General features: G+C 45.0%; 1 protein-coding gene across 1 annotated transcript in view; it reads left to right on the top strand.

Annotated features, from left to right (window-relative positions):
* Positions 1 to 14,270, top strand: part of LRP5 (LDL receptor related protein 5) — a 382,460-nt gene that overhangs the window by 267,476 nt on the left and 100,714 nt on the right. Inside the window, exon 9 of the mRNA XM_085644789.1 lies at positions 10,827 to 11,116. Coding sequence (XP_085500915.1) covers positions 10,827 to 11,116 — 290 coding nt within the window. The remainder of the gene's footprint in view (positions 1 to 10,826; positions 11,117 to 14,270) is intronic.

Genomic DNA, 14,270 nt, shown 5'->3' with positions numbered 1-14,270 from the left:
CATCGAGTCATGCAAGTGTTCAGCCTCTGTGTGGCCGCATACATTGGACCCAACGTCCTTGTGGGTCAGGGAGCAAGCAGGCGGGTCAGTCCAACCTTTCCCCCTCTACCATTGCCTCCAAACCCTCCTAGTCCGATGTTTCAGGTCCATCATCGGCCAGTCGGCAGGATTCGCCATCACCTCCTCCGCTGGCAGTCCATCACGTCGGACAGGTGGGTTCTGCAGATAGTCCGAAGGGGCTACTCTCTCCCCTTCAAGGCTACCCCTACCTCCATTCCTCCCTCTTACGACCGTATGTCAGAGGATCATTTGGCGCTTCTTCGCAAGGAAGTTACGGCTTTCTTTGCCATGGCGACCAGCAGTAGGACGTGGTTGCCCAAAAAGGACAAAGGCCTGCATCCTATCCTAGACCTCTGGACCCTCAACTTCTTCCGTTGGAAGGAGAAGTTCAAAATGCTCAATTTTGCCCAGGTACTTTCTGCCCCCGACCCAGGAGACTGGATGGTAGCGTTGGACTTCCAGGTCGCTTATTTCAATATCCCCATCCTGCCTGCCCACACACGTTACTTACGTTTAACGGTGGGCCACGAGCACTTTCAGTTCATTGTGCTCACCTTTGGCCTTACCAGTGCCCCTCGTGTGTTCATAAAAGTGATGGCGGTGGTCGCACCTCATCTGTGCAGATCAGGGGTACTAGTCTTCCCCTATGTCGACGACTGACTTTTGAAGGTGGGCTTGCCCCCAGGCTGTCTCCTCCCACCTCCAGACTACAGTGAACCTCCTGTATTCGCTGGTGTTCACTATCAGCGTAACTAAGTCACACCTGACTACCTCTCAGACGCTTAATTTCATCGGAGCGATTTTGGACACAGTGCAGTTTCGGGCCTATCCTCCCGAGCAACGAGTCAAGGATATTCGGGCTATGATACTGATGTTTCAGCCTCTATCCCGGATTACGGTGAGAATCACTCTGAGGCTGCCGGGTCTCATGGCCTCCTGCATCGTGCTGGTGGATCGTGCCAGATGACATATGCGGGCTCTGCAGTGGGACCTGAAGATCCAGTTGGTGCATCATCCAGGTAATCTTTCCAACTATGTCCAGATCTCGGAGGGAACAGCACATCAACTGCAGTGGTGGCTAATGAACCAAGATTGAGTCAGAGGCAGATCCCTCTCCCTTCACCCAACCAGATCAGACGGTGGTGACGGATTCTTCACTCCTGGGATGGGGATAGCCGGAGATCAGAGGCGTCTGGTCTTCGACGAAGTCAAGTCTCTATCTCGAACTTTTGGACCTATGTGCAATCAGACTGGCACGGAAGGCATTCCTTCCCTCTCTCAAAGGAAAAGTGGTGCAGGTGTTCATGGATAGTACCACCGCCATGTGGTACTGCAACAAACAGGGCGGGTGGGGTTGTGTACTTATTGTCGGGAGGCTCTCTGGGCATGGCTGGAACATTGGGGCATATCCCATGTGGGTTACGACCTGGTAGGTTCTCTAAACGTCAGACCGGACAAACTCATCCGTCGGTGCCTGGTTGATCACAAATGGCGTCTCCATCCAGAGGTGGTGCAAGGTCTCTTTCAGCGGTGGGAACAGCCTTGGTTAGATCTGTTCGCCTCTGAAGAGAAAGCAAAATGACAGCAATATTACGCCTTGGAGTTTCCAGCTCGCTCAGCGACGCTTTTTGTTCGCAAGTGGAGCTTCGGCCTTCTTTATGCCTTTCCGCCTATACCTCTTCTGCCCAGAGTGCTCAGGAAGATCAAGCACGACTGGGCTCAAGTCATTCTTGTGGCTCTAGATTGGGCACGAAAAGTCTGGTATTCCAACCTTCTGAGCATGGCCATCGATCCTCCGATCAGACTGACCCTTCGAGAGGATCTTTTGCTGCAGCAGCAGGGGACGATTCTTTACCCGAACTTGTCCAGCCTCCGGCTCCTTTCATGGAGATTAAGTGGCAGCAGTTGACAGCTTTCAACCTTCCACCCGAAGTCTGTGATGTCTTCTTGGCAGCCAGGTGTCCCTGCACTAAAATGGTATACGCCTGTAGATGGAACAAATTTGTGGCATGGTGCATAGCAAAGCCTGTTTATCACCTTTCTGAGGTTCTCTTGTATATACTTTCTTTGGCCCAGCAGGGCTCTGCTTTAGGCACCCATAAAGGTTTTCTTTCGGCTACCTCTGCCTTTCTTATACTTACAGATCAGCCCTCTTTATTCAAATCACCCATTGTCAATAGGTTTCTTAAGAGCCTTACTCGTTTACTCCGTCACCTTTAATTATGCCCCAATGGCATTTAAATTTGGTTCTGACTTTTCTTATGTGTGCCCCCTTCGAGCCTTTTCACAATTGCCCTATCAGACTTCTTACCTTTAAGACTGCTTTCCTCATTGCCATCACCTCTGCTTGCAGAGTTTGCAAGTTCCAGGCTCTGTCTTCCAAGCCTCCCTATCTGTCTGTCCATCCGGATAAAGTGGTTCTTCGAACAAAAGCTTCCTTCATCCCTAAAGTGGTCACGCCCTTTCATGTAGACAGTCCATTACTCTGCCCACCTTTTACCCACCCCGCTTCCCTCCAAGATAAAGAATAGACTTCACTGCCTGGACCCAAAACGTGTGTTGTCTTTTTATCTTGATTGTACCAAAGACTTCCGGGTGGATGATCAACTCTTCATTGGCTATGTGGGTGCCAAGAAAGGTCTGGCAATACGGAAAAGGTCCATCTCTCGATGGGTTGTCTGCATTAAAATGTGCTACGCATTGACAAAGAAGGCATCTCCTGTGGGGTTACATGCTCACTCTAATAGAGCAACAGCGGCAACCACTGCGTTAGCACTTGGAGTCCCAGTCCTGGATATCTGTCAGGCAGTAACGTTGGCATCCCTGCACACGTTTACCAGACACTACTGCCTGGCCAACCAAGTCCCGAGGGACGGGTACTTTGCTGGTTCGATCCTCCAGGACTTCCTCATGTGATCTTGGTTCGCAGACCCTCCTCCGGGGCTGATATTGCTGGGTTATCTATTCTAAGGTAAGAAATCTACAACTAGAAGTATCTATCAGATGAGCAAGTTACTTACCCTTGTTACGATGTATCTGGTAGAGGCATATTCTAGTTGTAGATTCCTTACCGCCCCACCGATCCTCCCCGCTCTGCGAATTGATTTCTAGGGATAGGGACTCCCCTAAATGTCCCTAGGTTTGACGCACCAGTCATCAGTATCTTTCATGCCTCTGCGCTTCTGGCGTGGAAAATCATGTTAAGAAGCGTGCCCGGGCTGTGTCTATATAGGTCCCACAACGTGATTTCCGGTGCGGACGATGACGAAGTCTTGTCATCCACTCCTCCCTCACAAGATGCAACTATTCTGAGATCCTCCCTTAGTATGGCCAGTTACTGTTCAAGTCGCATACGCAACTTTGCCACTGTAAGGGCCCCATTGACATGTCCCATTTCAGTGGCCGAGTGAATGTGAACAAAGCCTATGCAGAAAATCTAGCCTGCAATTGAGAGCGCAACTGAAATGGCATACTTTGATTTGAAATTTCATATGGAGGTTGGTGTTGATGCAAGCCCACTGGGGTTGGTTGCCATCCTTGCCCAGCACACTAGACCTCCAATGCCCGACACACAGTGTGGCTTATGCTAGTCGAAGTCTGTCATTGACAGAACATGCCTATTTACAACCTGAAAAAGAAAGCCTTGCTGTGGCGTGGACTTGTGAGCACGTTCATGTATTTCTGTATGGAAAGCATTTCACAGTTGTCACTGATCACCAAGCACTGCTCACCATTTTCGGCAATCCTAAAACCAAATTCCCCCTTGTATTGAGAGGTGGGTGTTGCGAGTGCAGGAGTATGATTATATGATCATGCATCATACAGGAAAAGATCAAAACCCTGCTGACTGCTTCTTACTTATGCCAATACAGTGTCATGGCACTACTGCTAAAGTGTTTGATGCTTATGCTAATTTCATTGTGAAATCCAGTACCCTTGCTTCCTTATCAATAGAACAAATCATTGCTATCACAAGCACTGACAGGGATTTGTTGATAATCAAAGACATTATTGCAAATTGATCATGGCAAAAACAGAATCGACCTCTTCATGATGACCTTGAATACCAGAAATTAAAAAATGTGCAGTAAGGACTTTCAGTTACTCCAGAAGGCATCATCTTACGAGGGTCAAGAATTGTCATACCTAAGAGTCTGAAACTACAAGTTATTGAACTGGCTCATGAGGGACCCCATGGAGTTGTTGCTATGAAACTAGCTTTACGGGACTGAGTGTTGTTTCCTCATCTTGACGAAAGAGTTGAAAAACAGTTAAAGGCATGTCATTTGTGCAGCTGTTTGTCATCCAAGACATCCCCACATCCGATGAACATGTCAGATCTTCCAAAGCATGCATGGGAAAAAAATTGCAAGTGATTTCTTCGGACTCCTTGACAATGGACATCATCTACTAGTAATTGTTGATGAATATTCCTGTTTTCCCCTTGTAGAAGATCCATCGTCAACTACACATGACAGAGCCATTGAGAGAATGGAAATTGTCTTTGCAACATAGGGGTGTTCCTTCAATTTTGAAATCTGACGGTGGGCCGCCTTTCTACAGTTGAAAATGTAAACATTTTCTCACTCATCTAAAGTTCAAGCATCAGAAAAGCACACCTCTGGCCACAGGCGAATGGTGTGGTCAAAAGATTAATGAGCATCCCTCAAGAAGACCGTTCAATGTGCTGTGCTGGCAAATGCTTGAACTCAAATCGGTTCTTCAGTCTATGCTTTGTGCATACAGGTCACCGCCTCATTCCATCACAGGTGAAAGCCCTGCCACCTTAATGTTTGGGAGAGCTATGGGCACCAAGTTGCCACAATGGACCAATGAGAGATCTATTGACATTGATCGCCTTCACACTGCTGATTCATCTCACAAATGCCAAGTAAAGACTTCTGCTGATAGACGTTGCAGTGCTCAGAGCACTATGTTTAACAGGGGAGACTAAGTTATCGTCAGGAAGAAACGGAAACGCAAGTCTGATGCTCCTTTTGATGTTGACCCCGAGGGTTGTAATTAGTAAGGGACACATGGTGACAGCTCATAGTCTTGTAAAGTCGATTACACGAGATTCTTTGCATTTCAACCACCTACCTCAACCTTCGCCAGCTCCTGATGTCTGAAGTGAGATTTGTTCACCTGAGCGTTTGGAGAGCCTAATGACTGTACCAGTGTCTCTGTCAATAGTGCCAGTCATGGGCACTTCTCCTGCAACTCCGCAACCTCACATGACCAGATCTGGGCAAGTGATTTGGCACCTAAACGACTTATTAAAGAGTGGCAATGTACATATGTATTATTGGTGCTTTGTTTTTAACAAAGGCGGAGGTGTTGTGTCTTGTGAGTTAGAGATGATGGGACCCTTTTGGTTCCTGACGGACTCCGTAGAATAGTGACGTAAGTGTGTGGGTGTGGATGATAGAATTCTTAACGTAGAATGTTCAGTTCATGGTTACACACTGATGAATAAAGATGTACAATACCAATCTCAGTGTGTGATGTGATCCTTTGCGCGTACCTGTGCTGGGGTAGGACACTACGGGGCAGTTCATCAGGCTCCCCTCTTTCTTCTCTTTGCCTCTTCCCTCTAGGGAGAAAAAGAAGCTTTATCTGTTAGACCCCAAGAGAGCCCTTAGCTTTTATATTAATCTGATTAAGGAGCCCCAGGTGAACGTCCAGCATTTTGTGCGGTTCAGGTGTTAAGTAAGGAAGGGCAATCCAAATGGATTGTTCTCTGCATAGAAATATGGTATGCCTTGGCCAAGAATGAGTCTACTGAAAGACTGTGGGCTCAGTCTACGAGGGTGAAGGTTGCCACTGTTCCAGTGCTGGACATCTGCCAGGTGACTACATGGGCCTCCGTCCACACCTTCACCAGGCATTACTGCCTTGGCTCTCAGGTCAGCGGCTCACAGGGAACCGTGAAATGTAGAAAATATTTCACGGTTCCCTGTGAAATACGGATTCCTTTATCATAATGACAGACTCCAAACCACTCTACAGAGATTTATCATTGTCAAGGCTACTCTGATTATGCTGCATGGATGACCAAATTATGCAGGATGAGTATCTAAATTATGCTGTAAAAATGCTTAGTTCACTGAACTTTCTCGGTCAGTATTATTTTTATCCATTTGGAGATGGGAGCAATATTTTTGCTGTAATATACAGATTATGTTGCTGATCATGTGGCAAATACAGTAAATCAATAATTGTGCAGTAAACGCTGCAGCTATAGAATTGTCTAAATCCACTGAACTCATCATTGCACATTGTTATTAACATTTTATGGCAGACAAGTAAACAAAGCCTGAATATTCAAATTCCTATGAGCACCTGTTAGCTGCAGTTTGATGAAAACAGCTTTTTCAAGCAACGAAACATTCATCCTTGTGGCTTGATATCACCTGATCCCCTTGATTCTGGATTATATTCACAGTTACCCATTGGTTAAAGTAATGTTTTAGTTAGATGAATGTCAGTGACATTATTGTTTTGAACTAAAAAGAACACAGAAGTTCACCAGTTATAGTTAACAGAGCTAACTATAACTTGCACCCCTGCCATGCACTGCTTAAGACCTTATATATTATATCACTGAGGACATGCTCTATAGCATCATTTATGACATCACTGATGACATCATCCAATGAGTGTGCTAGTTTGTTTTATAGTTTACATAGTAGCAAGTCGCTACCATATTACTTTTTTACCAGATTTTGTACAGCCTGTGTACAGCTAATGGGTGTAAGTGTTTACAAAACACATGAGCCCCCAATGCATCATAGGTGTGTAGATGTATTGAACATGTTTTATATCTGTATATTAAAGAGTAACTCTGTATGCAGGTACCAGTTGATGACTTTTGTTCAGCATGTTCCACACAAGTTGTTTTGGTCTGCAGAAAAAGTTTCCTACAGGGCAAAGCTTCTACGTTACAAAGTATTGCAAGCGGCCTTGAGTTATTAGACCGAATCATCACAGCATGACAATTTCCACGTAACATAGAAGACTGTGTGCACCTGGTATTAACCTATCTACATGTGCTTCTTTTGCGTCACAAAATGGGCAATCAGTAAATTTTTCACCACAGTATGCAGGCTGCAGATAGTAGATTGTTTAGTACCTTCAGACCTTGGTTATTTTAAGCGAACAGTGTCTTTTTTTCACAAGTGTTGCATAGAGTGTACACTTTGAGAGTTTTTCTGCAAACAGTGTGGTACAGAATTAAAACCCTCCATAGAGTATACACTGTTAACAGTACCCACTTTTCTACTCATACCAGCTTCATTTCTCAATGTAGGTTTAGTGACTGTGAAGGGTTTGATACATATAAAACCTGTCTGTTGCAGGGCATTAATTTTAGAATAGACTTTGACTATCTGGAGGAACTTGACTTTGTGTGAGCAGTTGTATACATATTGAATAACGTGCAATGAGAATTTCCCATATATCTGTGGTTGATAATATGAACTAGGGTGCCCGTGAAGTGTATGGTATAGGGTCAGTGTTTCACATAACACATGCTTGCTACACCTAAGGGAGTTGTATATTTGATGGCATTAATGATGCTCCATATTGTTCTGAGCTATTTTGTATATACTTTCAGGCCAGTAATGCCATATTAGTCTATAGAGTAAAGTAAAACACTTAAATGTGTAAGTTATGGATAGAATCACAATTCATAGCTTTCCTTGTAAGAGTGATGCAAATCATAGCACACCAGATGCAATATTCTTCACCTCGTCCTTAATTAAAACAGATGCAATTGAAAATATTGTAAATTATTTTACAGATGAGATTACATATAACTTTACCTGTACCACTCAGGTAGGTAGGGCTATGATTATCTTACCCGTACCACTCTGATAGGGCTATGACTGTAGTATCCACAATTGGCTTGATTACATGTTGTTTTTTAAATTAAATTTCACTTTTCGTTTTTGTTATTTGTAAAAAAGAAAAATTTAGAGGTCATAAGTTTTGCATTTGGTTTGCAAGTTATAGTTAGGCGAGTCCTTTAGGTTTCCATTTTCCCCTTTGATAGGCCCCTTTTCATTTTTTTCCTTCCAATTTATTTTCATTTTTTTCCAGAGCATACTGCAGCTCCCCAGATAGTTCTAACAGCCCTCTTTTTTACCTCCATTTCATCTGCAGTGTGCACTACATCCCACAAGACCACTGCCTGTAAACCAGGAAAACCATTATGGGATGGTATTGTCTATAGAGTATTGTTGTTTTAGCATTCCGAGTTTGCCAACATGTTTGTTCTAAACATGGCAGGCATGATAGAACACAAATACAATGACACTATATGCACAATTTCATTGCAAGACTAACACCATCTGCCAAGCTTCATTTTCTTTTTTGTAATTGCAAACATATGTCCACCATGTTTAGGCGGAAGCATTTTTTATTTGTTCTACTTCTATTCTTTTAATATATCCTGCACATGTTGAGTTTTTGTATGTTTTATTGTGGTTGAGCTAGTGGATGAATTACTGCAGGACTACAAGGATGAGTGGCAGATTGCATGTATGATGACTTACTTGGTGCATAAGCCTATCAGTGACTGAGCAGGCTCTTTTATTCATATGCTAGGCTTATTAGCATGGCCAGTGCTGGTTTGTTCTTGGAATTACAGCTCGGTTTCACTCTTCTAGGCCTGTAGTACCATTCTCATTCCCTCCTTCTCTTTTGGAGCCACGTACATAGCTTCTGTTAGTTGCGGAGGGTAAAAATAGCTACAGTTAACACGAAGATCTGATTTTGCGCAGGAACCTTTAGATGCAGTTGAAGGTGTATGAACTTCACACAAACTCAAAGGGACGATTTTCTTTCCAGACACCCCTTGAGTTAAGAATTGTCCCCCCCCAACATGGGTCTGCTGCTCTCTTCCACTTGTAATGATGCTGTTCTTTATGGCTTTCCTCAACCTGGAGGGCTCCTCTTTATCTTTGTTGCAGGTGATATTGTGGCCCCAAGTCCCTGAATCCATTCTTCCATTGTCCGTCGGGGGGGTTCTCCTCTACCCCACCTCCTCGTCAATCCGTCTGTACCTCTGTGCGTTTTGAGAATGCCCTTCCACCTTGTGACCTGCTGTGCACCTCTCATTGTACCTTCTGTTATGCTGGTATTTGGGTTCTTTGGTGTTTTCTTGCCTTCAGTGTGGTTCTTCTCCCCTCCACTCTTGGTAATCTCGTTTTTCGGCCACGCTAGTGATAATGAAGCTCTGGCCTGTTCAGGGTCCTTCCACCTTAGTTGGGTTGCAACGGCACTCCTCTTCGCCCTCACCAAAGCGGCTCTCCTTACCCACCCAGCAGGCATTGTGGTGCTCCTCCCCACTCCACACACACACAGTGTCCTGTGAACTTAAGGTCCACATATTCAACTACTGGTGCGCATCTCAAATATTGAGTACAAGAATATCGTGCCACGCGTATATTGCAAACCGAATAATCGGTGAACAAAATTTTTACAATTAAACATGTATAGATTTTGTGTCCATAACTCCCCATCTGCGTCCCGTGACAATATATGGGGGAGTGGAGTTGGCCTAACGGCTAGGGCGGTCGGCCTCTGAGCTGGGGAGCCAGGTTTGAGTCTCGGCAGGGAAGCGCAACATCCTGTGATTCTAGGCAAATCACTTATCTCCCTGTGCCAACAAAAATGAATGTGTCCTCATGTAACGCAACTGGTGATTGTGTTAAGCGCTCTGATACCCGATACCTTCGGGTCAAGTTTGCGCCATATAAAACTCTGTTAAAAAAAAAAAATATATATATATATATATACGTACAGTTTGGTACATAGATGTGCAGTTAGGAATATTAAGGCTCTTCTTCCCTATGTATACTAACCTTTCTCTATTTTGCCTACTCGTTCAGCGGGTCACCTTGATATTCCAGACTGTTAACCGCTGGCCCCACATGAAGGTACCAAAGAGCCGTGCTTATGCTGGAGCCTGGGTGCGGGTTTAGTCATTAAAAAAGTACATCTTGTTATCCCTCGCTCTGTTCCCTTTGTAGTACCAGTCTGACGCACGATGGAGTAAGTCAGTCGGTGTTGAAATAAACACAGGTGACCCACTTGGCGCACAGTTGTCAGTGAAGATATTTTTACCTGGTTCTCCGGGTTGCAGGGTAGGACATCCTGCAGAAACCCTCTGGGAGCAGTACTTAACCGCTTCAGTGCCCATGACGAGATGGTCTCGTCATGGAGCGCGGTTGCGCTGTGCCCATGACGAGACTATCTCGTCATGAACCCCGCCCGCTAATGCAACGCCCGGCACAGGGCGGGGAAAGGGCGTGGCACTGAAGAGGTTAACGGGTCACTCGCTGGCTCTCCTGTCTTAGGATGTTTGTGTGAGCTTTTCTTGCTCTATATCTGGGATGGGCCTCCCGTTCTGCTGCTGGACCTCGGCTTATAATTTAGTCAATGTAAAGGATGAAGACTGTCCGGGTTTTCATTCCTCTCTTGGATTAGCACCTGTTTGCCTTGTCTGAGGCCTTAAATCTTTCCTCAGGGCATGAACTAAAGGAAACGCCTTTACCATCTGTCATTACCACTTAATTACCTGCACTGCCTTTTCATGTCAGTGCGCACGTGCTCTTTTATTACAGAGATTTACGCTTGTCCTAATTACGTTTTCACACTTTATTGGCAATTTGTTTCAAACTGAATTCCCCAAGAATTGGGCAACTCTTTTGTCTCGTTGTGCGTGATTCATGCTTTCAGCTGACGAAGCTCTTTCTTTTCAGGTACCAATCCTTGTGCTGCTAATAATGGTGGATGCAGCCATCTCTGCTTCTACACCCCGCAGGACACCAGATGCTCGTGCCCCATTGGACTGGAGCTCTTGAGTGACCTGAAGACCTGCATCATCCCAGAAGCCTTCTTGGTGTTCACCAGCCGAGCCGCCATCCATCGCATATCCCTGGAAACCAACAACAACGATGTGGCCATTCCCCTAACCGGGGTCAAGGAGGCGTCTGCTCTGGATTTTGATGTGTCGGACAACAGAATATATTGGACAGACATCAGCACAAAGGTATTGGTCTTTATAACCTGTTGGCCACCCAGCACTGCCCAAGATCATGACGTCTTTTTGAATGACTAGGGCTATTACTCAGTTCTATTACTTTAATCTCTGCTATGTACATGCTATTTTATTTGTTGGTTTACATCTGCTTACTGTCTTTTAATGTCCATAAGAAAATATGTACTGTATTTATTTTATCATGCTCATTTTAGAGTTTCTACTTTCTGTCACTTAAATTTTGTGTTGGTAGCTTAATGTGAAAACCATCATTTCTCGACCGCTTTGCAGTAAGCGCTACATCCATTTAATTCAAGTTTGTTAGCATAGACCTGCCATTGAATTGTATCATATTGTTAAAACTGATTACTACTTCACTTCCCAAGGGCTTCTCAAAAAGGGGTATAAATAGGGGTATAACAAAGGGGAAACATACTAAATTCCATTGTTTCTGTTGGGAACTTCTTGCGTCGGATCATTCAGGTCTGATAGACTTTCACACAGAGGTTACGAGAGGCAAGGGTGATGACCATGAAGGAATGGCGACCAGCAGTTCTGGACATGCACAAAATGAACTCTGTCAGCCCACCGCTGCTAAGGAGTAATAGAAATCGGACAGGTTTTTGTAGTAAGTATATAAGCATATTTAATCTCTGTGCGCATCTTGACGGATGCAAGAGAAGCAGCTGCATGCATTTAACATATGCACTAATCGTGCTAGCAAAGGTAGAGGGTGACAAACGGCACCCTTGCTAAAAAGAAACAAAAATCCCTGAATGGCCTCTTCCGTGTGGGCCGCAGTATTCAGAACGTTTTTTAGAACTCAGTATGTGTCCTCCTCACCAAAGTCAATCTACTGCTACACTGGGACGGCTCTATAATGATGGCCTCCCACCCCCTTATTTATATGGAGCAACAAGAAAAGTGAGACTGGCTGCCCACCTTGAGCAAAAAAACCTCAATCTACAGAAACCGAGCGATTGGTTTACCTGTCCAGGGCCAAGCCGCAAAGCTTGGCAAGCCGCGAAGAAATCATTTTAGTGGATAACAGTCTGGTTAGTCTGTTCTGCCAAACTGATAGTCATCACTGGAGAACAGCAAAACGTCTTCTGCAACTCCCGGTGTGGAAAGCCATACCATGCGTGGGAGCAACAAGAGACCATTGTCCTCTGACAGTAAGGATGAGTACATTCTTTGTACCCTATTGGTGCCCTTGTGTGGAGCTCCTCTCCCCGGGTCGGTATGCTGAGTGCCATTTCCACGCTGGCTGCTCTTTTTGTGTGTACGCCTGGCTTCCTTGATTTACCTCAGCGGTACTCTTCGTGGTAGCCTATCTTCAGCTGCATCCCATGAAAGAGGGCACTGAGGAAAAATCCATCTTTGAAAATCCTGCCGCACACTCTGTATTTACGTTGCCTGTAGTTATTTTCGCTCACCTTTGCATCACAGTTGACTGGTGGAAGGGTACATCTTGCACACCAATTGATACCCTGCTACCACTTTATTATCTCACCCAGTCTATGTGTATGTATCAATGTATTACTGTTGCACACACCTAGCTAGCAAGTCGCATAGCGACGTTAAGGGGTATATTGCATGATCATTTTACAGAGGCCGGTAACAGGTTGGCCTTGTAGGTGGAGGAGCTGGTCTTGGGAATGATGCTGGTCTGTAGGATGAGCAAGTATAATTACTTACCCGCTTTAATGCAAAGGACATAATGTTCACGTCCTCTGTGGTTACCTTTGTTATGTGGAAGACGTGAAACTCTTGTCCTCTGCATTCCCAGGGAAAATCATGCACCTGAAACCTTTTCTCTTTCAAAAGGTATTTCACAACGTGGGGGAAGAACTTCGCAAGCGTCCCGATGTTTTTTTTTCCCCCAATCACTATGATGCTCAGTGCTTAGGGTGCACTGTAATCAAAGTGATTTGAAAGTGAAATCAGTCAGCACCATTAAGCACCAACTGGTTAAACTTAATTTGTGCTTAGGTAGAACTCCGCCCCCTGTGCACTGATCGAGACTGCAGAGAGAGCCCTGGAAAGGAGACAGTACCCTTTCCAGTGTTGCCTCTCCCTATTAAATCTCTACATGGGGATTGCCCGAACCACTAGACACCTGGGAAAATGCTGTTGTGGGGGGCACGCTGGGAGCCATGAACATGTCCCCTGCCCCCATGCATAATGCCATCTACCACTATGCACAACAGTCTTTGTGTTCCCCCCCAGGGAGGTAGATCAGGGATGTTAATCCTTATCTGCCCCCATGGTGGCAGAAAGCCCACTAGACACCTGGGAAAATGGCGCTATAAAAACAGAAGGAGCGGTGCAGCCCACCCTGTCGTTGTGCTGAGCCCCACCACAGAAGCAGTGCAGCAGTCTTTCTGCCTTCCCTTGGCGTTCAAATTGGAAGTGTTTACTCTGAAATTAACCGTGCGGCCATAGACCAAGGAAGAAAACTCATGAAAAAAGGGATGTGATAGTCCACCGATGCATCGAACTAAGGCCCCAAACCAATATGTGTGCAACAGGCTTTCTGCCCCACACCTTCCAAGAGGGCATAAGGGGCTACAAGCCAGGAGACCAGTTCATAGTGGTAGTGCTGGCAGAAAGCCCACTAGACACCAGGGGAAAATGGCCAAAAAAACAGCTTTGTTAAAATCTGTAGGTCTCTCCTTTATAATGTGATTGCCGAGTTGTTGGCTTTAAAAAAAAGTTTGTCTATAAAGTTATTTTTAAATAACAAAAAAAGTTAAAACCAAGAAAATATTTCAAAATACGGGAGGAAAAGCAAACGCGTCTCGCCGTTATCTCAAAACTGTAAATTCAATGTTTTCAATCTTTATAAACGACATGGCTTATTTTCCAAATATTGGGGGACATTGCTCCCTCTGCAATTCTTTTCCTGTCTACATATTTTGCACTCGTCAGAGAAGTCTTGGTTCTTGGGATGCTGAGGGCTTTGGATTAGAGGATTGTGTTTGCAGTGGTACGTTAGGTTCCACATAGTTTTAGCTGTGTGATCTTATTTTCTTAGAGCGTGTGCATGGGGAGTTTTTTTAAGGAGTAAAATGTGTGTTTTTCTCAATTTGTTTGACTTGGTTTGTGGTGTTGAGAAAGGCAGAAGGAGTTTGGGGGGAATTGCCCATCTAGACCTAGGGAAGCG

Source organism: Triturus cristatus, chromosome 3_1 (assembly GCF_964204655.1).
Source record: "Triturus cristatus chromosome 3_1, aTriCri1.1, whole genome shotgun sequence".
Lineage (NCBI taxonomy): Eukaryota > Metazoa > Chordata > Amphibia > Caudata > Salamandridae > Triturus > Triturus cristatus.
The sequence above is the reverse complement of the archived record's forward strand: the minus strand, read 5'-3'. Positions and strand labels throughout refer to the sequence as shown.